The sequence below is a fragment of the Ips typographus genome, linkage group LG2 (assembly GCF_016097725.1).
Source record: "Ips typographus isolate SLU linkage group LG2, UJ_Ityp_2.0, whole genome shotgun sequence".
Classification (NCBI taxonomy): Eukaryota; Metazoa; Arthropoda; class Insecta; order Coleoptera; family Curculionidae; genus Ips; species Ips typographus.
In genome coordinates this window covers 5,418,557-5,439,266 of record NC_138423.1, presented here as the reverse complement: position 1 = coordinate 5,439,266, position 20,710 = coordinate 5,418,557, and the positions used below count along the sequence as shown (strand labels likewise).

Below are 20,710 nucleotides of genomic sequence, written 5' to 3'. Positions count from 1 at the left end.
ATTTTGTAGTGTTTTTGCAGGTTATTGGATAGGAAATTTAATGAGGATTCCAAAAATGTTCTTAAAACTGTCATTTTCTCACTCCAAGTGAGTTTCACATTCGATTTTGTCTCTGACTGTCCTTTCAAACTGTGTTTCTGGCAGTTCAAACTTTGACGCCGCTTTTCTCCCTGACTATACAAAATTTTGTAGTGTTTTTTTCAGGTTTTTGGATAGGAAATTTAATGAGGATTCCAAAAATGTTCTTAAAACTGTCTTTTTCTCATTCCAAGTGAGTTTCACATTCGATTTTGTCTCTGACTGTCCTTTCAAACTGTGTTTCTGGCAGTTCAAACTTTGACGCCGCTTTTCTCCTTGACTGTACAAAATTTTGTAGTGTTTTTTTCAGGTTATTAGATAGGAAATTTAATGAGGATTCCAAAAATGTTCTTAAAACTGTCTTTTTCTCACTCCAAGTGAGTTTCACATTCGATTTTGTCTCTGACTGTCCTTTCAAACTGTGTTTCTGTCAGTTCAAACTTTGACGCCTCTTTTCGCATTGACTGTACCAAATTTTGTAGTGTTTTTTCAGGTTATTGGATAGGAAATTTAATGAAGATTCCAAAAATGTGCCTAAAATAGTCATTTTCTCACTCCAAGTGAGTTTCACATTCGATTTTGTCTCTGACTGTCCTTTCAAACTGTGTTTCTGTCAGTTCAAACTTTGACGCCGCTTTTCTCCCTGACTGTACCAAATTTTGTACTGTTTTTTCAGGTTATTGGATAGGAAATATAATGAGGATTCCAAAAATGTGTTTAAAACATTTATTGTCTCACTCCAAGTGAGTTTTACATTCGATTTTGTTTCTGACTGTCCTTTCAAACTGTATTTCTGTCAGTTCAAACTTTGACGCCGCTTTTCTCCCTGACTGTACAAAATTTTGTAGTGTTTTTTTCAGGTTATTGGATAGGACATTTAATGAGGATTCCAAAAATGTTCTTAAAACTGTCATTTTCTCACTCCAAGTGAGTTTACATTCGATTTTGTCTCTGACTGTCCTTTTAAACTGTTTTTCTGGCAGTTTTTAGCGTTCTCTTGCGAACTCAAGAATTTACCTGTTTTCGTGTTTGCTGTACTGTAATGCCATAATTTTCTTTTGATCTTCTCTTTTTAGATATTTTTTGCAGTCAATCGTTGATCAAATGTATATGCATTTTGTTCAAAAAATGTTTGTAAAAATATTCTTTTATTGTAACTTGCTTCTGCTCAATTCATTCTGATGCTTGAACAAAATTCTTAAATACTTCAAAATGGCAGTCTAACAAATACTAGCTCCTCTTGTAAAGTGAACCATTGTATTGCTCTAATTGACATTTCTGTACAGATTCCCAGGCCTCCATCCTCACAACAAGCTGGCAGTCCCAGCCCATCAGAATGCAACTCAATGGGAGCTTTGGACTTAACACCAAAACCAAATCAAAACGCATTGAGTCCTGGGCCAAGTCCGGGTCCGCCTTCGTTATTTTCTGCATTCGGTTTGCTGCCTCAAGTTTCCCAGACCTCAACACCATTGATGACGTCAGCGCTGTCCTCACTAACGTCCTCGGTTTTGACCTCAACGTCGTTCAGCCCTTTAAGGTTGGCCGTGGGGCCTGGAGCTAGTTTGGGTTAGTATTTGCTAGTGATTATACTAAAATTTGTTCATTTCTTTTGAATGTTGAATGGATGGTATGGTTGTATGAAGCTGATGTGTTTACAGGACGAGGCAATACCACCTGTAACTTGTGCTTCAAGACTTTTGCTTGCAATTCGGCGTTGGAAATTCACTATAGAAGCCACACTAAAGAGCGGCCGTTCAAGTGTTCAGTGTGCGACAGGGGATTTTCAACAAAGGTAGGAGTCAATTGAAAGTTCATAATCTCTCAGTAAAGGTGTAGAAAATACAAAATGAAAAAAGACACCACATTAACAAAAAATTGTAACTTTAAGGATCATCCTGATCCCTTATTAATTTAAATATGTAGTTAGTAGATTTGCTTTTTCCAGAATGAGGTAAGGTCTTGCGCCTTCCGGTTCCTAGCCTCCAGCCTCTTCTGTCTTCCCAGTCACCAATCAGACATAGCTTTCTCTATTCCGCCGGTCCATGTCGCCCTGGGTCTTCCTCTTTTCTGTCGGCGTCCATTTGAGGACCTGCTTAGATATTCTAGTATCTTCCATCCTCTCCACATGTCCATACCATATTAGTTGTCTACGTTGGATCTCTTCTACTATAGTTGTCTTTACCTTCATAATTTCCCTAATTTTGTCATTCGTTATTTTTTCCAATCTCGACTTCCTGATGATCTACGCCAAAAGTCCATTTCTAAAGATAGTAGCCGGCGCTCTAAGTTTGTTGTTAATTGCCAGGTTTCACATCCGTACAGCACTATACTTTTGAATATTGAGTGGTATAAGAGGTGCTTCTTCTCTCAAGAGATACATTTGGACCACAGGATCGAGTTCAGGCAGCCTATCACCTTTTTCCCTTTTATAATTCGGTCCTCTATTTCTCTCACTGTACGGCCTCTGTTATCAATTTTTGTCCCCACGTATGTATATTCAGTACAGCAGCTGATCGTTTCGTTTTCTTGTGGGTGAAGGTGATCTTTGTCGTCTCCAATACATAGATATTTGGTTTGTTGTTGGCTCCCATTCTTCATAGCTTTCTTGTCATAAAGTCCTCTTTGTCTTGTGCAATAACATACTGATCATCTGCAAAGTGCAGGATGTATAAGGTTCTGTCATCACTTATTTGTATGCCCTTCCCACTACATAAACTTCTCCATCGCCTCAAGCTTCGCTCAGATAGATTTTAATGACAGTTTTAGCCACCTAATTAGTTTTTTTTTTTTAATGTTTTAAGACCATAACATGGGTTTACCTTGTTTCCCCTTTCTAAAAAGACATTTACCTGCAATTTACCATCTAATGTAAGGTATGTTACAGAAGTCTTTTTTCATTTTGTAGAGGTAGGGAGTGAAAAATAAGTTGATTATAAATAATCGATCGTTTAAAAAGTGTCAAATAATATATTCCAGACTTTATTTTGTAAAAATGATTGAAATGTTATTCTACACAATAGACTCGGAGATATCTCAAATTAACCGTTGGCAAACGGCCAGAGGCGTTAAGTTATGTCGCACGTCCAAAGTGGTCTATTTTTGATGAAGATTCTTATTTTTATGTCAAAATGCACTTTTTAACTTGTCGTCATTAAGATCCGAAGTGATTGCCGTGAAAAATGCAGACGGATTCTTCAGAATTCGGTGTCGTTATTTTCGTCTGCAATTATTCAATATTTATTGCGCGTATATTCGTTTTCGATTAAAAACCGCTATGTAAATGGCACATTCTTCTAACAGCTTTCTTGAACTTCGGTACTATTTTTAAGCCCGTTATTATTCATCCCGATGAACAGAAATAGTCTGGCGTACATTAACTACATTCTTATCTGCTGCGATAATTACAAATGGGATTAATAACGATCTTGTTCAGGTACGATGCTTTTGAACTTGAGTTTAGGCTGTTCCTTTGTGGAATTGTCAAGAATTTACTTTCCTGATGTCCTTTTATTTCCATTCTCGCTCTTCGCCATATGGTGTCTACATGCTCAATCAAGAAAGCCTATAAATGTACCAGGAATTTACTTTTGAACCATATTTAAACAGTTTCTTTCAAAAATGGTTTGTTGATATTTAAAAAAGGTTGGTCAGTCGTATAAAGCAGAAAGTATAACAGGATGATAACCTGACGACACGTGTTTCTGCTTATTGATTCATCAGATGGTCAAGGTGTCAAAAGTATGGGAAAACTGCAATTCTAGCTTTGAAGTTTGGCACAATCCAACTAAATTGACAGTAAATCTGTAGATTTTTGGTCACCTTTATAAAAAATAGTGCGGCGTTGCCAAAATGTTACTTTTCCACGAAACAGGGACAAAAATTATGAAACCTGGTATTTGGGCAACAATCACAATTTTTTTAAATTTCAAAAATTTAAAGTTAGGTTTACTTTGTGTGTACACATTTTTTTGCATTAGTTATAAGAGTCATTTGAAAGATTTTTTTTACTTTTTGCAAGTAGAAAAGGCGTTTTAAAGGGTAAAAAACAAATGTTACAAAAGTACACAAACCAGATTGAGGAATAGTACAACGTTGTCAAACTTTCAGTTTTTGTAACCCAAAAACAGATTTAGGATGTTTGGAAAAAGTGTAACGGTATTACTGAGGGCCAAAATGACTTTCTGTTAAACAGAGCGACATTGCCAAAATTTTCAAAATTAAACTGTTTCCACGTTAAAATACTTTAACCATTACAAGTGTGTAGATCTCGCGAACAGTGAGAGATACAGAGTTGGTTAACTAACGACAAAATTGCGCAATTTGTAGTTTAATAATATGCTGTTTTAAAATTTTAAAAACTCCGCTGATTTTCAGAAATATCCAAAAGAAATTGTGAAAAATACCAAATTTTTTAGTGTTTTTCAGGTTATTAGATAGAAAATTTTTAAGGATTTCAAAAATGTGCTTAAACAGTTATTTTCTAACGCCAAGTGGGTTTTACAAGCAATTTTGTCTCTGACTGTTCTTTCAAACTGTGTTTTTGACAGTTCAATCTTTGATACCGCTTTTCTCCCTGACTGTACTAAATTTTGTAGTATTTTTCGATTATATGGGTTAGGGAATTGAATAAGGATTTCAAAAATGTACTTAAAACAATCATTATCTTACTGCAAGTGGGTTTTACAAGCGATTTTGTCTGACTGTTCTTTCAAACTGTGTTTTTGACAGTTCAATTTTTGATACCGCTTTTTTCCCTGACTGTACTAAATTTTGAAGTGTTTTTCAGGTTATTGGATAGGAAATTGAATGAGGATTTCAAAAATGTACTTAAAACAGTAATTTTCTTACTCCAAGTGGGTTTTATAAGCGATTTTGTCTCTGACTGTTCTTTCAAGCTGTGTTTTTGACAGTTCAATTTTTGATATCACTTTTCTCCCTGACTGTACTAAATTTTGTAGTGTTTTTTAGGTTATGGGATAGAGAATTGAATGAGGATTTCAAAAATGTACTTAAAACAGTCATTTTCTTACTCCGAGTGGGTTTTACAAGTAATTTTGTCGCTAACTGTTCTTTCAAACTGTGTTTTTAACAGTTCAAGCTTTGATACCGTTTTTTCCGTGACTGTACTAAATTTTGTAGTGTTTTTCAGGTTATGGGATAGGAAATTGAATGAGGATTTCAAAAATGTACTTAAAACAATCATTTTCTTACTGCAAGTGGGTTTTACAAGCGATTTTGTCTGACTGTTCTTTCAAACTGTGTTTTTGACATTTCAATCTTTGATATCGATTTTCTCCCTGACTGTACTAAATTTTGAAGTGTTTTTCAGGTTATTGGATAGCAAATTGAATGAGGATTTCAAAAATGTACTTAAAATAGTAATTTTTTTACTCCAAGTGGGTTTTACAAGCGATTTTGTGTCTGACTGTTCTTTCAAACTGTGTTTTTGACCGTTTAATTTTTGATACCGCTTTTCTCCCTGACTGTACTATATTTTGTAGTATTTTTCAGGTTATGGGATAGGAAATTGAATGAGGATTTCAAAAATGTACTTAAAACAATCATTTTCTTACTGCAAGTGCGTTTTACAAGCGATTTTGTCTCTGACTGTTCTTTCAAACAGTTCAATCTTTGATACCGTTTTTCAAGATTATTGGATAGGAAATTTAATGAGGATTTTAAAATTTTTAAATTTTTCGGCTGCCAAAAACCGAATTGTCAAATTTTGAATGTGACATTGTCATATTTTGCAGGGCAAAAAGTTGTAATGACAAAATGTCAATTACATGGAATTATCTCATTACATAAGCTCAGAATGTTTTTCCAAAATTTTGTTTTTTTTATAATTCTATGTATGAAATTTTAAGACTGGATGTTACTAAACTTCAAACTACGCATTTTTGCCAGACTTTAACCAACTCTTTCCTCAAGAGCCCTATAGAAGAAAAACTAAAATTGGTGATACCTTGTAGTTCTAGGAACTCCAACTGTTTTCTTCTATTTTTTTCGTCGTGGGACACTCAGTATATACAACGTAACTGTGAACTATCAGAATTGATGGATAGAGAATATCCATAGAAGGCTATTTTAAGATACTTTCATAAATTAAATTTCGAAATTTTGGAAGTAATCCTAATTGACATACTTATATGAAACCATTTTAGGTAATCGTCGGCTGACTAAAAACTGTAAATTTCAGGAGGGTTGCGAATGCAACAAGCAGAGGCGTATCCTGGAGGACGCAAAGCCTTGGAAGGCTCGAACTAGAAACCCCGCTTCCCACAACATTCCTTCAGTTTTCCCTTTACCGATGAGCCCCGGATACGCCTCGACTTGGATGCAACTGGCGGTAAGCCAAGTAACCTTTCAAACCCCTGCATAGCACTAGCATATAGCTATTTGACCAAGTTTAAAAAAGTTTTAGTATATGCTAAGGCTCTCTGGTTGTTCCCAAATCCCCCGCTAATATTGTTGAACCGCTCACCTAATCGCAAGCCATTTGGTCTAACTACAAAATTGATGATGTATTATTTGTTTCAGGGGAATATGAAGCAACACATGCTCACGCACAAGATAAGGGACATGCCCCAACACATGTTTGAGAATAAGACTCCGTCGTTGAGTGGGGACGACTCGACGCCGCTTCCTCCAAGTATGCCTCAAAGAGAACACTCTGAAGATGGCGATCAGGGGCAGCAGGTTCAGCAGCCGGCTGCTGTACCTCCTGTATCTCAGCCCCAAATGCCTCATCTCTCTGCTCAGCTTCAGGAACCAAAACAGGAACAGTCGCAAGTGAAAAGGGAACCAACCGAAACGGAATTGCCTCTTCCTAAACGACCGCCTAGTAAGTTCAGAAAATGTTTAATTTTTGCGAGCAAATTTTGTATGCGTTATACGGCCAAAAGAATTTAATATTGGCGTAACTTTTAATCAAGATAATTGGAATTATTTTGCAATGAGAACGGAAATTATATCGTTTCGTTTCAACCTCTAATTTACATACAACACAATGGTTCATATCCATTCCGTGAATTTTCGCAAAAGCAAATTTTAGCGAGATAATTTTTTTATGTCAGCATACTGGATTTATCATTGTGATTATTGCCTTGGGGAATCCATTCTTTTAAGTTAGTTTAAATGATATTTTTTTGTAAGCTTGATTATATTTCACCAAACCTTGTTTAAAGTGCAAATAGTGAGTTTACAGCCAAAAATTACTTAGTGTTTTAAGATGCAATTCATTAGTTAAAGTGCTATTCCTATCTAAGACATGGTGTCTCAATATAATAGATCTTAATATCTCAATTTTTAAGTTCAAATTAGCGGTAATGAGAAGTCAAAATCAAACATTTAGAGCATTTAGTGCCAAAGAGTCTGAAGCTTAACTTGTACTATTGTAAATAGTTTTAAATTTGATTTTTTAGTCTTGAAGAACTAAAAACAGTCCGAATATCTTAGAAATGCTCCAATTTTTTGGAAAAGTGTTGAAGTCAATTTAATAGTGAAGAAGTTTGAAATGATATTTTCAAGACTATGGACAGTGTACAAACTGGCTTTCAGGTCTGATAAGTCAAAAACTTTGTGAAGAGCCTTTCAACTCAATTTTTCAGGCTGAAAACAGCCTTAAAGCACTACAATCCTTCTAGACTTTTAAGAAATGCTCGAATTTTTAACACTGAAAGGAAAATGTCAAAAAAGTGTTTTTTAAGTCTGCTATGTCAAAAACTTGGTGAAGATAGCCTTGCAACTCAATTTTTCAAGCTGAAAGCAGTTTTAAAAGCCTAAAAATAACCTATTGTGCTAAGAAATTGAAAAGCAAAATAAAAAGACTTTAGAAAAGTTAGTCTTCAAGTCAATTTTCATGAATCGAATGTCAATATACTGTATTTAAGACTAATTTCAAGACTAAAATATTGAAATGTGTTTACAAATTATGAAAACTTCTTTTGTCACTGTTTTCAGTAGTTCAGAGTTAATTTTTGGTGCCTAACTCAATTTTCAAGTTTCAAATGTGTGAGTTTATAGTCAAAAATTCTAGAGAAAGTAGTTTTTTATTTCTGCAAGTCAATTTTCAATACTAAAGTTTTCCACTTATCTGAAAACTGACTACAAAGACAGTTTTCAAGCCTCTCAAGTCAATTTTTACAGTTTCCAAGACTAAATAAGTCTTTCAATTTGTCTGAAAACTATGAAAACTGATTGCAAAAACAATTTTAAAGTCACTTTTCACCATTTCAAAGACAATTTTTAAGTTGGGTTGAGTTGGTTTTGGGTTTTTGAACATAATAACTGAACTATCTTGTAAACGAAGTTTCAAATCAGACATTTTTTCAAATTGAACAAGAAAACTAAAAGAAACTGTCCCGTAGAGAATGGAACATCCTTTATATTTTCTGATTATTTGTTAGATATTTTTCTCCTACTTTCAAAATATATTATAATATTTTGACATTTAATGTGACCGTTTTCGAGTTAACGGAATGTAAAAATTGTAACACACACAAACAACACAGTTTTGTCATCAATAATCGAAAGGACTGAACGTTATCATCATTTGACGTCACGATGACGTAATTTGACAGTTGGTCAATATATTGATATGTTAAATTACCATCGTGACCTCAAATTCGCTCTGCACATGCTGGACGGAACATCAACTCGAATGCCAACCAAATAATGTCAATTTTTGGAATCAAATCTGTCAAATTATCAGAAACTATACAATTTGTTCCATTAAACATTTAAAATTTTTTTAGTTTAATTTAAAATTATTTTTTACTTTTCTCATGGTTTTTTATTTTATTCAATAATATTTTCTGTTGATTTAGTCACAGCTGTCTATATACAGGGTGACTTGTAATTGAAATACCAGGTAAACTAATGTTTTTTTTTTTAATAGAATCCGGTATATTTTATTGCACTTTTAAAAGGAACCTTAAATTTACAATATTTTTCAACAAATTTAATTAATTTGAAATTATGACATTAGTTGTATTAATAAATTCCTAGTACCTGGTAATAGAAACTAGGTAACTCAATAAATAATCAGTTTTAATAATTATTATATTAAAATTAATTATAAATATTAAGTTGTGGAAAATTTGGTATGTTTGGAAAAAATTATTTATATTTGACAAGTTTAGGAAATATCAAAAAAGTGTCGCTTTCTCACCCTCACCTTGACTCACCCTGTACAATTCCTAACTCAGCTGGTTTAATTAAAATTTAAGTTTGGTTAGGTTAGGTTAGATTTGTTCAGTAATATTAATTAGCTTAGAAAAAAAACAGATTTTTCTATTTTTTGTAGGAGAATAAAACTGACATTATACTTTTCAAAAAGGGGACCGAATTGAAAATAACAGTAAATTTGTACATATTATATGATTGTGTTGAAATCAACGTCAATTTTTTAACATCATTTTGCTTGCACTAATACGAGCTGATGGTTGTGGGCTAACACGTGTGTGGTGTGTGTCTTTCCAGGCTTGCAATCCAGTAAGCACTTGTGTCATGTGTGCAACAAGAACTTTTCGTCGAGCTCTGCGTTGCAGATACACATGAGAACGCACACCGGCGACAAACCCTTTAGGTGCACCGTGTGCCAGAAAGCTTTCACCACAAAAGGAAATCTCAAGGTATGTGTCTTACGTGCTTTTGCTTACTAACGCGACTAATTGTGGTTTCACTCAGTTATTCATGGGTTGAGGGTGTTTGACTAATTTTTTGTAAGTGTGCTATGTGCGGGTAAGTTATATGATTGCTGTAGAGACTATTTTAGTATAAACTAGTCGTGGAAGTAATGGAGGAATTTGGTCGTTTCAGGTTCACATGGGTACCCATATGTGGAGCAACGGGGCGTCTCGACGAGGTCGTCGCATGTCTCTAGACCTACCGCCCATCCCCATGACTCCCAAGGATTCCGAATTTCTGCAACGGAGGCCCGATCTCTTCTACCCGTACCTTCCGGCTCCTTTCCTTAATGGCATGCAACAAAAGGTACGTACATTTTAACTTTAAGAAGCAAAAAGTAACCCATTTTTGAAACGAGACAACACACAAAACACTACAATAATAAAACAGTTTATACTTACATTTGTTAGACGATGAGAACAGCTTTCTGGCGCGATTATTACAATTTAAGAATGATTTACTATTTCAATAATTTACGAACCCGGTGTGGGATGCAGAATTCGGGACGACTATATTGGTGTGCACGAGACGGAGTCTTCTCTGACTGTCTCCGCCTTACTAACGGATGTCGAGTCTTATTTATATCAAATTGGTTCAGTTCGGACAATATAGTTGGTAAAATAAGTATAGACGTTTATGCCATTCAATAGGCCCACACTTTACCTTCTTACTTACTCCGTAGCACTACAACCCTTGGTGGGTTTTGGCTGACCGGACAATTTGCCTCCATTCCTCTCGGTTCCTCATTAAGTGGGTATCCATTCCATATCCCATGGCTTCAAACTCGCTTTTGATGTTGTCAGTTGCCTTTCCTTCTTCAGGTATCATGACCGTCACGATCATTTTCTTCACAAGTCATGACAGTAGATAAGCAGCATGATTTTATTTACTACACACTCTCAAGTTCCACAATCATGATGTTGTCCTTCCCACGCTTCTCTTTCCCATTATTTTCCCCTGGATTATCAGATGTAGCAAAGCGTATTTCTCAGAATGTCACATAATGTGTCCAAAATGTTCAAGTTTTCGTTGTTTTGTTGTGATCACTAATTCGGTTGTTTTATGTAGTCGTCGCAACACTTCCTGGTTTGTTATTCTCTCAACCCAACTAATTTTAAGTAGTTTTCTGTACGTCCACATTTCAAACGTCTCTATCCTTTTCAGCAACGAGTCTGTCAGTGTCCAGGTTAGTGTTGTAGTGTAGTGTTGCTTTGCCACACTACATAGTTTTATTAAGCGTTCATCTGACTGTCTTTGTACATGTCCAACCCAACGTAAGGTCTTGGTAGAGTTGCTTTAGTTCTTATGCGATATCTTTGCTTCAAAGATTCTTCTCTTCCGTTTGCAACACAGTAATTTATACTCACTCTCTTTAGTCAGTGTCCATGTTTCACATCCATACATGATGATAGGTGGTCCAATAACCGTTCTGTACCGGAGGAGAACCTTAGATTTTTGTGACAGATACTTTGAGACGTAAGAATAGAATTTGGCACAGATTCACCACCAACTTTGACCTTTCTCTGTTCTCTGAATTTTTTGATATTTGCCTCCGAAGAATCTGCAACATAACTGCTCTGGTATTGCTCTTTTGGGCGTTCAATAACTTACATTCCTCGTCGTAACACGCCTTTTTGTTTTTCTTCTTTTCAAGGCTATGTAATAACACCATATTCATATTAAGATGAGAAACTAGGTTTAAGATTGTACAAGCTTCTTAGAGTAACAGAGGCGTAATGGATATTTGCTGGAATTGCTCTCTAGATCTAACACAATAAGTCTATGCTGTCTATATTCGAATTCGTTTGTTTAACGAAACAAGTTTTGGTTTAGGTTAGAGGAGTCCAAAAACTTGGTTAAAAGATATCATGTGTCCACTGTGTAGACATTCCTACAGTGTCAGCAATGTCAGTGAGTTTTAATCTCCATTCACCTAACATTCGCACTTTTTGGATGATTTCGTCAGTAGTAGCCTCTTTTGGTCTTCCCGAACGTATTGCATTTACTAATCTGGTTTTGCCATGTCTGCAACTCAAGGTTTAATGGTGCAAAGTGATAGGGATGATTATAGTGTACAAAATAACTCTGTTGGTGATAAACCTTGCAAAAAAACACAACTCTAACTTCGTTCTTCCATTTTTGAAAAACAACAATCTTCTGAGTACAAATGAAACCAAAACTTTAGTAGATGTCCGTAGATGTGGAACTTGCACAAAAAGCCATTTTATAAAAGTAAGTATTCAAAATCAGCTTTTCTTCTTCTTGTTCTCTCTCAGCCACTTTTCGTCCACTCCTGAACATAAACCTTTTCTAATATCCTCCACCAGTTCCTGGCTTGAGGTTTCTAAATCAACTAGCAGCTACATACTACATTACGAATGACGGAAATATATTTATGTCACCTACTCAAACATTACAAATTTCATCATCACAGTTTGTTACAATGTTACAGGTGAAACAAAATGATCCTAACATTATTTGTTGTTTCAGCTGAACGAGATGTCATCAGTAGGTCCAGCACAAAACGGGTTAGCGCCTTCAGCAAAATACGGCGGTCTGTTAGGTTTTGGGTATCCTCCACCTGAAGGTTCTAGGCCACAACTTAATTCACCGGAACGGGCACCGGATCGTCCTCCTAGCGAACCGGACCCGAGGCCCGGTCTATGGGACTTGCACTTTGATAGAAAAGCCGCAGAAGCCCCTCGAGAAGACATTTTGTCCGCGTCCAGAGAAGGCCTAGCCGCCTAAAAGACCTTCTCTGGATTAGGCGACCCGTTCCTATGTTCGACTAGTCTTTACTATGACAAGGATACTTTATACTTTCGGCCAGAATTAGCGTAATTTAACCATAAATGGTGTAGTGAAGGTAAATGAATAGTTGCATTTTAAAAATATTGTAGCAGTTATTTTTACATTCCACTGCTGACGTGAGTGCGAGTTTCCGATCTCAATTTCCCTCTGGAGAGGTTTATAGAGGGTCAATACATATCTTTAACGAAACTCTGTATTGGAATCAATCAAAGTTGTAGTTATCACATTTCAAACCTTATTAGTGTAGGGGTTGTGCTAGATTGGGATTTATTTATTTGCATTTTTTACTGATCGTGCATTACCGGATGTTGAATTAGTCCTTTTAGTCCGGTCGATATGTATCTGGGACAATTTCCGAAGTTTTGACAGGTAATTTTCGATTAACACTGTATGTTACACCAAACAGGCGAAAAGCTGAAGTTACCACAAGGACTTCAATGTCGAAATCTTAAGACAAACTCCATTAACTTCAGAATTTGTACCCATAAGTCTAAATAATATGGAATATCGTCTGGACTATTCCCTTTTAAAGATAGCATTTTTGAATAAATTTCCTTGTCGAATTACGGTTGGGGCAATGCATACTGTGATATATAAACTATTATAATATTATTTACGTATATAGATGCTGTGTAATTAGAAAGGCGTATTTAACAATGAAATATACGTTTTGGTTCTTTTTAACGTTAAATTTGTACTATACAAGATTTAAGATAACGCAAACTATTAGTTAAGAGTACTATCCTGTATTGAATGATCTTTGTGTTCAGAAATTTGTCTTAAAAATTTCTGAATATACCGAATCACTTTCGATTGCTGTGTTAAATTTACTGTGTGTCCGAAGGACACTGGCAATGCCAGTATTTAGCTTTACTAAATTTAAAAAAAAACCACCCTGTACATACATAAATAATAGGTTTAGAGTCACTGTATTGTTACTAGATGTTGTCCATTTTGTTTAGCATGGTCAATCGAAAATTAAGTGTAAATAATCGTCATTATGTATTGTAATATGAGACTGGTTTTATTATTATTATGTACGTTTATTATTAAAGTTACGACTAAACGGCTATCTTAGTACAAACAAGCCCACAAAAATTGTTTCGGAACAATGTAAAACAATCATGTATTTATTGATTTCTGATTGGTAACACTCTGTTAAACTGATTTTTCCACAGTATGTACGTTTTAAGATATTCAAGATTGTTACGTTTCCTTTAGGCAGTGTACAAAATATTTTTAACTGGTGGTCAAACACGTGTAAAGATTTTCGAGAGCCAGTTCGATTCTGTTTAATCATAAAATATATTTATCACATAATAAGCTTTAGTATTTTTTTTCCAATTACCCTTTTTTAACCCTGGGAAACAGGCTTTATTACAAAAAAAATATATTAGGAGTGCAGAAACGCAAAGAAGCAAATTTAGATAAATTTTATAGTCACTCTTGATACTCAAACTCAAAATGAACGAAAATCACGTTTAGTATTAGGAATGCAGAATGGCATGGCGGTAAATATTAATTAATTTCGGTACTCCAGCGCATCCCCCATTTATTAAGAAAAGGTCATTTAAATCTTTACGCTTCTGTGCTCCTGATAGAAAGTACAAATTTGGCTACAAAATCCAATTTGTCGCAGAAAACCAAGATTTGTATTAGAAGTGCAGAAATGCAAGGAGGTAAACTTCCTGATACTCCAGCTCATCTACCAGTTGTCAAAAAAAAACCTTATTTAATTCCTTACGTATCTGTGCTCTTGATAGACAATATCTGGTACAAAATCCAATTTTTATAGACAATCACAAATTGTATTAGGAATTAGAAAGGCAAGGAGGTAAATTTTAGTTACTCCTGATACTGCAGCTCATCCACCAATTGTCAAGAAAAGTTGATTTACCTCCTTACGCTTCTGTGCTCCTGATAGAAACTTATTTTGTGGTACAAAATCAAATTTTTGGCAGAAAACCAAGATTTGTATTAAGAATGCAGAAACGCAAGGAGGCAAATTTTAGTAACTTCTGATACTCGAGCTTATCTACCAATTGTCAAGAAAACTCGATTTAGTTCCTTATTCTTCTGTGCTAATGATAGGAAACTCAAGTTTTGCTACGAAGTCCAATTTTTCACATAAAATCAAAATTTGTATTAGAAGTGCAGAAACGCAAGGAGGTAAACTTTAGTTGTTCCTGATACTCAAGCTCATCTACCAGTTGTGAAAATTGTTTTTATTAAATTTTTTATGTATCTGTGCTCTTGCTAGAAAATCCAATATCTGGTACAAAACCCAATTTTTACAGACATCACAATTTGTATTAGGAATTAGAAAGGCAAGAAGGTAAATTTTAATTACTCCTGATACTGCAGCTCATCCACCAATTGTCAAGAAAAGTTGATTTACCTCCTTACGCTTCTGTGCTCCTGATAGAAACTTAATATGTGGTACAAAATCGAATTTTTGGCAGAAAACCAAGATTTGTATTAAGAATGCAGAAACGCAAGGAGGCAAATTTTAGTAACTTCTGATACTCGAGCTTATCTACCAATTGTCAAGAAAACTCGATTTAGTTCCTTATTCTTCTGTGCTACTGATAGGAAACTCAAGTTTTGCTACAAAGTCCAATTTTTCAAATAAAATCAAGATTTGTATTAGAAGTGCAGAAACGCAAGGAGGTAAACTTTAGTTGTTCCTGATTCTCGAGCTCATCTACCAGTTGTCAAAAATTTTTTATTAAATTCCTTATGTATCTGTGGTCTTGATAGAAAATCTGGTACAAAATCTAATTTTTACAGTTAATCACAAATTGTATTAGGAATTAGAAAGGCAAGGAGGTAAATTTTAGTTACTCCTGATACTCCAGCTCATCCACCAATTGTCAAGAAAACTTGATTTAATTCCTTATGCTTCTGTGTTCCTGATAGAAACTTAATATGTGGTACAAAATCCAATTTTTCGCAGAACACCAAGATTTGTATTAAGAATACAGAAACGCAAGGAGGCAAGTTTTAGTAACTTCTAATACTCGAGCTTATCTACCAATTGTCAAGAAAACTCGATTTAGTTCCTTATTCTTTTGTGCTAGTGATAGAAAACCCAAGTTTTGCTACAAAGTCCAATTTTTCACATAAAATTAAGATTTGTATTAGAAGTGCAGAAATGCAAGAAGGTAAATTTTAGTTACACCTGATACTCCAGCTCATCCACCAATTGTCAAGAAAACTTGATTTACCTCCTTATGCTTCTGTATTCCTGATAGAAACTTAATATGTGGTACAAAATCCAATTTTTCGCAGAACACCAAGATTTGTGTTAAGAATACAGAAACGCAAGGAGGCAAGTTTTAATAACTTCTAATACTCGAGCTTATCTACCAATTGTCAAGAAAACTCGATTTAGTTCCTTATTCTTCTGTGCTACTGATAGGAAACTCAAGTTTTGCTACAAAGTCCAATTTTTCACATAAAATCAAGATTTGTATTAGAAGTGCAGAATTGCAAGGAGGTAAATTTTAGTTGTTTCTGATACTCGAGATCATCCACCAATTGTCAAGAACAGTTGATTTACCTCCTTATGCTTCTGTGCTCTTGATAGAAAATCCAATATCTGGTACAAAATCTAATTTTTACAGATAATCACAAATTGTATTAGGAATTAGGAAGGAACGGAGGTAAATTTTAGTTACTCCTGATACTCCAGCTCATCCACCAATTGTCAAGAAAACTTGATTTACCTCCTTATTGCTCCTGATAGAAACTTATTATGTGGTACAAAATCCAATTTTTCGCAGAACACCAAGATTTGTATTAAGAATACAGAAACGCAAGGAGGCAAGTTTTAGTAACTTCTAATACTCGAGCTTATCTACCAATTGTCAAGAAAACTCGATTTAGTTCCTTATTCTTTTGTGCAAGTGATAGAAAACCCAAGTTTTGCTACAAAGACCAATTTTTCACATAAAATCAAGATTTGTATTAGAAGTGCAGAAATGCAAGGAGGTAAATTTTAGTTACACCTGATACTCTAGCTCATCCACCAATCGTCAAAAAAAATTGATTTACCTCCTTATGCTTCTGTGCTCCGGAGGGAAGAAAAGTGACGGTTATAGTTTCCACGAGGAATGACTATATCTTTTGCTGGGATCGTGCCTTTAAGCGATTTTTTAGACCTTTTTGTAGCTATCTGGGGCTCAGGGGCTCTAGCCCGACTATCTGAGCCTCTTACGTTTCGAGCTGGCGAAATACCCTAGTAGGTAGAGCCAAAATACCAGAAACCAACCAACCAAGAGGCGTACCCAGACTAACCCAGAGATCAGTCAGTAATCCTCCCCCTGAGGAGGACTCCAGAGTTCGGTGATTTAGTCGAGCTACAGTGCATCTTTTATGTTCGTCAGCGACCTCATTATGCTAACCTTGCTGACTATGCTGGTTACTGGGTGTGCCGTAACTACGAACACGGGTGTGACAATATTTGGTACAAAATCCAATTTTTCACAAATATCAAGATTAGTTCAATAAATGCAGAAACGCATGGAGGTTTTGCAGTTGCTCCTGATACTCGAGCTCATCTACCTATCATAAAAGCAGTTGTGCAAAATCTGGTGACAGCAGTACTTAACTCTATCAGTCAGAACCTACAAATGGCGTTCCCAAATCTAGGGACAGCCCCAATAATGCCACATTATTCGGTAAAAACCGATATGACTGGTTAAAGATGGTAAGGTTTTGTTTTTTGTTACTATACGGCCTGATAACCAAAGAAAAAAACCTTCAGCAAAAACAGCTATTATGTCTAGCATCCAGTGGACTATACTGGAATTAAGGTTTTGTTCTTTGGTTGTCAAGTCCAATAGCCTCTTTGATGAGCCGTAATATGGCGAAACCGGTCAGAGAATTGGGATTGATAAACGAAAAACGAAACCTCACCATTTTTAATCATCTACCATTTGTCAGAAAAACTTAATTTAATTGTTTCTGTGCTCCTGATAAAAAATCTAATTTCTGGTACAAATTCCAAGTTTGACAAAAAATCAAGTTTTGTATTAAAAATGCAGAAACACATCGAAGTAAATTATAGTTGCTCCTGATTCTCAAGTTCGTCCAACAATAGTCAAAAACACTGAACTTACCTCCTTATGGAAGAAAATCCAGTTTTTACAGAAAATTGAGGTTTTGTCTTAGGGGTGAAGAAACGCAAGGAGGTATATTTTAGTTACTTATGATATTCGAGCGCATTATAGTCATGAAATCTTAATTTACTTCCAGATCTTTCTGTGCTTCTGGTAGAAAATCCAAGTTTTAAGGAGGGTGGGACTTTTTATTAGGAGTACAAGGACGAGACTTTTATTCTAGTTACTCTTGATACTGGAATCATTTACCAAATTATTAAGATAACTTTTAGTGAAGAGAAGGTTAAAACTGCCTTGTTCCAACGAGTCAAAATATATTGAACTATCATCCAAATTGATTAATTGATTAAGATAATCAAGAGATTAGATTCTTAAAGTAATTATAGTTTATTAGTATTTTATTAATGGTTTAATACACTTGATACAAACTGGTTTATAGTATAATAGCAGTGTATTCATTTGTTCAGATTATAATGTGTTTAGCTTAGCTATAAAATAATGAAAGAATCCAAGTATACCAAAAGAAAAACTAAGAGGAAACCATCCAGCTTTAATCCACGCCCAAAAGGTTAACCTAAAAATTTCCTAATTTAATATAACAAATTACTTCATTGTTAAACACTTACTCATAATTTTTGTGATCCTCGTAGTATGGTGTAAACTGGATCTCTCCAATATCAATAATCTGGACGTTATCCAAGATTCGATCGTTGTAATCAGTTTTTAGGTATTCAATTTTGTGAACTATTTCATTACCATTCAACACCTTAGTAAAACCATTTAGTCAAAACATTAAACTCTACAAATAAGAATCAAACTACCTTTCCAAAAACCACATACTTTCCATTAAGCCATGGTGTTGCCATTGTCGTAATAAAGAACGTACAACCGTTTGAATTAGGGACTAAAATGTATACAAAATAAACGTAAAATTGTTGTTATTTTGACACAACACACCTCCAGCATTAGCCATTACTAATAATCCACTAGACTCGTGTTTGATTTCAAAACTTTCATCCTCAAAAAATTCTCCATAAATGCTTATCGAACCAGTTCCATTGTTAAAAACGACATCTCCTCCTAAATAATAATAAAAGTAATTCTTTTCTTTTCTAATAATGTGAAAACCAACCCAATATCATAACTTTCCTGATAGCTACCACAAAGTTAGTTCCGTTATATCCTCTTCCATTAATTCCATACAGGGCGAGATGCTTAAAGTTTCTTACCGTTCTTGGAACGACCTCTCCAAATAATCCCAATGTGATACGTCCCTGATAGACTTCTCCAATTTTAACATCCATGTAGATTTGGTCTGTTATTTTATATTTCTCGCATTTACACTAAAAAGTTAGATTATTGTTTTTTTAATTTGTTCAATTATATAGGGTCTTTCCTAAACATTGGTAAATCATTTGAATGGGCGTACATTTAAAAAAAAAAACTTTTTGAATTAATCATCAGAGACAAAACCTAAGCGTTTTCATTTTTTTATTAACGAAAGTTGTAGAAAATTTTATTCTCTACAAGATATTTAGGTGTTTTTAGCCTTAAGGGCCTCCTCGATGAGTTAAAGGGCAAAAAAACAGGATGCTCCAAAGTGCCCTTTTTAAACTAGTTTGATTTTTCAACTGAACGTAGCTCCGTTATTTGAGAAGCTGTCAAAAAGTGTTAAAAACGAAAGTTGAAGCAAATTTTATTCAATTTTATTCTCTACAAGATTATATTAAGGTTTTTTTGGCCTAAACGGCCTCTTCAAGCATTTACACAGCAGGATGCTCCAAAGTGCGCTTTAACAACTAGTTTAATTTCTCAACTCTCAAGTAACTTCTTAACTCAAGGCAATTTTTTATTATAAAATCTGAAAATCGTACTTACTACATAATCAATTAATTGGCCAATAATTTACATAAACTATAGTAGTACAAAAATCTATTAGATTTCACTATTTAAAACTCTCTTACCTGACCAAATAGTGCAAATAATACTAAACATAGATAAATATCACTAAAACACATATTTTGATTTAGTTACTCATTTAATTCTTGTAAGACAGGAGAGAACAACTGAACTGGGTAATTATTGATTTGCGTCCAACTAAACCAATTATAAGTTCACACAGTTTGCAAGACAACAGTCGAATATACCTGTATGTATATAAATTATGTAATAGGAGACCTTAATAAGGTGATGCACGTAAAACTCAATGATTTTACATGGGTTTCCTTATCAACAAACTACTAGCACCATTTGGCTTTGTTTGGACCTAAAAACCATTCGATAAGCTCTTCTATACTCACTTCTGTCTAATTAATTCAAACCTTGTTTTTCTTAAGCAGGACAAAATCTTGAATTTGAGGTACTGGATTAAGATTTTAAGGAAACCTACAAACCATTTAAAACGACTTGGAAATGATGACCATCTTGATTAAGAAGAAAATGCTGTAGTACACAATTTATCAACAGAGATTAAGATTTTGAAGCTTTATGGAAAAACGTTTCTATGATATGCCTCTTGAGAAAGCTGGGGATCTACAAAAGGAATCTTATTATCATCTTCTTGGGCCTCCCAGGAGATGTATGGAAGAGATTTTAGCCATTTGGAGGAGGTCAATGGAATCAGGAATAGAAAGTAGGAAAACTAGTAGAAATACTCTCACAACAGCAGAAATACCCTAAGGAATATGAGGCAAATTCAGACTTCTTTACAGCTTTTTCTTATTTACAGCTACCACTTGGCCAAACAGTAAAAAGAAAGAAGGAAATCCTTAAACTTAAAGAGCTAGAGCAACTAATTAGTCTAAAATCTCTTAAAGATGATCAACACTTTTTAGAAGAGGTCTTTCTCCAAATCCAGACCTTATTGATGGAAACTTAAAAATATATGAGACAACATCTATTTCTATTAATTTACTTTGAAGTAGATAGAGACAAATTCTTAAAAAACATTCTAATAAAAATATTAGAGAATTGACACATGTAGGTAATAATAAAGCTTTTTGAAG

At 34.6% G+C, this 20,710-nt stretch overlaps 2 protein-coding genes across 7 annotated transcripts in view; one reads left to right on the top strand and one right to left on the bottom strand.

Moving 5' to 3' along the window:
• LOC145725279 (homeotic protein spalt-major-like) overlaps positions 1-13,905 on the top strand; it is a 149,539-nt gene extending 135,634 nt beyond the window's left edge. For 2 of the 6 annotated variants that reach the window (XM_081973972.1, XM_081973976.1), the window contains exons 3-9: positions 1,365-1,647; positions 1,725-1,873; positions 6,281-6,430; positions 6,622-6,925; positions 9,565-9,716; positions 9,904-10,077; positions 12,262-13,905. In XM_081973972.1, coding sequence (XP_081830098.1) covers positions 1,365-1,647; positions 1,725-1,873; positions 6,281-6,430; positions 6,622-6,925; positions 9,565-9,716; positions 9,904-10,077; positions 12,262-12,519 — 1,470 coding nt within the window. In that variant the 3' untranslated portion in view covers positions 12,520-13,905. The remainder of the gene's footprint in view (positions 1-1,364; positions 1,648-1,724; positions 1,874-6,280; positions 6,431-6,621; positions 6,926-9,564; positions 9,717-9,903; positions 10,078-12,261) is intronic. The other 4 variants (XM_081973973.1, XM_081973975.1, XM_081973978.1 and 1 more) reach the window with 4 other exon arrangements.
• A 4,183-nt stretch (positions 13,906-18,088) lies between these two features.
• Positions 18,089-19,829, bottom strand: LOC145724809 (peptidyl-prolyl cis-trans isomerase, rhodopsin-specific isozyme-like). The gene is made up of 6 exons (XM_081973247.1): positions 19,670-19,829; positions 18,838-19,048; positions 18,663-18,785; positions 18,527-18,609; positions 18,332-18,471; positions 18,089-18,279 (listed from the first exon to the last, which is right to left on the bottom strand). Exons 1-6 carry the CDS (start codon positions 19,721-19,723, stop codon positions 18,174-18,176), a joined length of 717 nt encoding a protein of 238 aa, XP_081829373.1. The 5' UTR covers positions 19,724-19,829; the 3' UTR covers positions 18,089-18,173.
• Between the last annotated feature and the right edge of the window lie 881 nt (positions 19,830-20,710).

Excerpts from the sequence above, each read along its gene's own strand:
- LOC145724809 (XM_081973247.1), bottom strand. The coding sequence starts at position 19,723 with ATGTGTTTTAGTGATATTTATCTATGTTTAGTATTATTTGCACTATTT. Across the intron at positions 18,786-18,837 it reads CAGGAAAGTTATGATATTGG|GAGGAGATGTCGTTTTTAAC; the intron begins GTTGGTTTTCAC and ends ATTATTATTTAG. Across the intron at positions 18,280-18,331 it reads GAGGATCACAAAAATTATGA|GTTAACCTTTTGGGCGTGGA; the intron begins GTAAGTGTTTAA and ends GGAAATTTTTAG.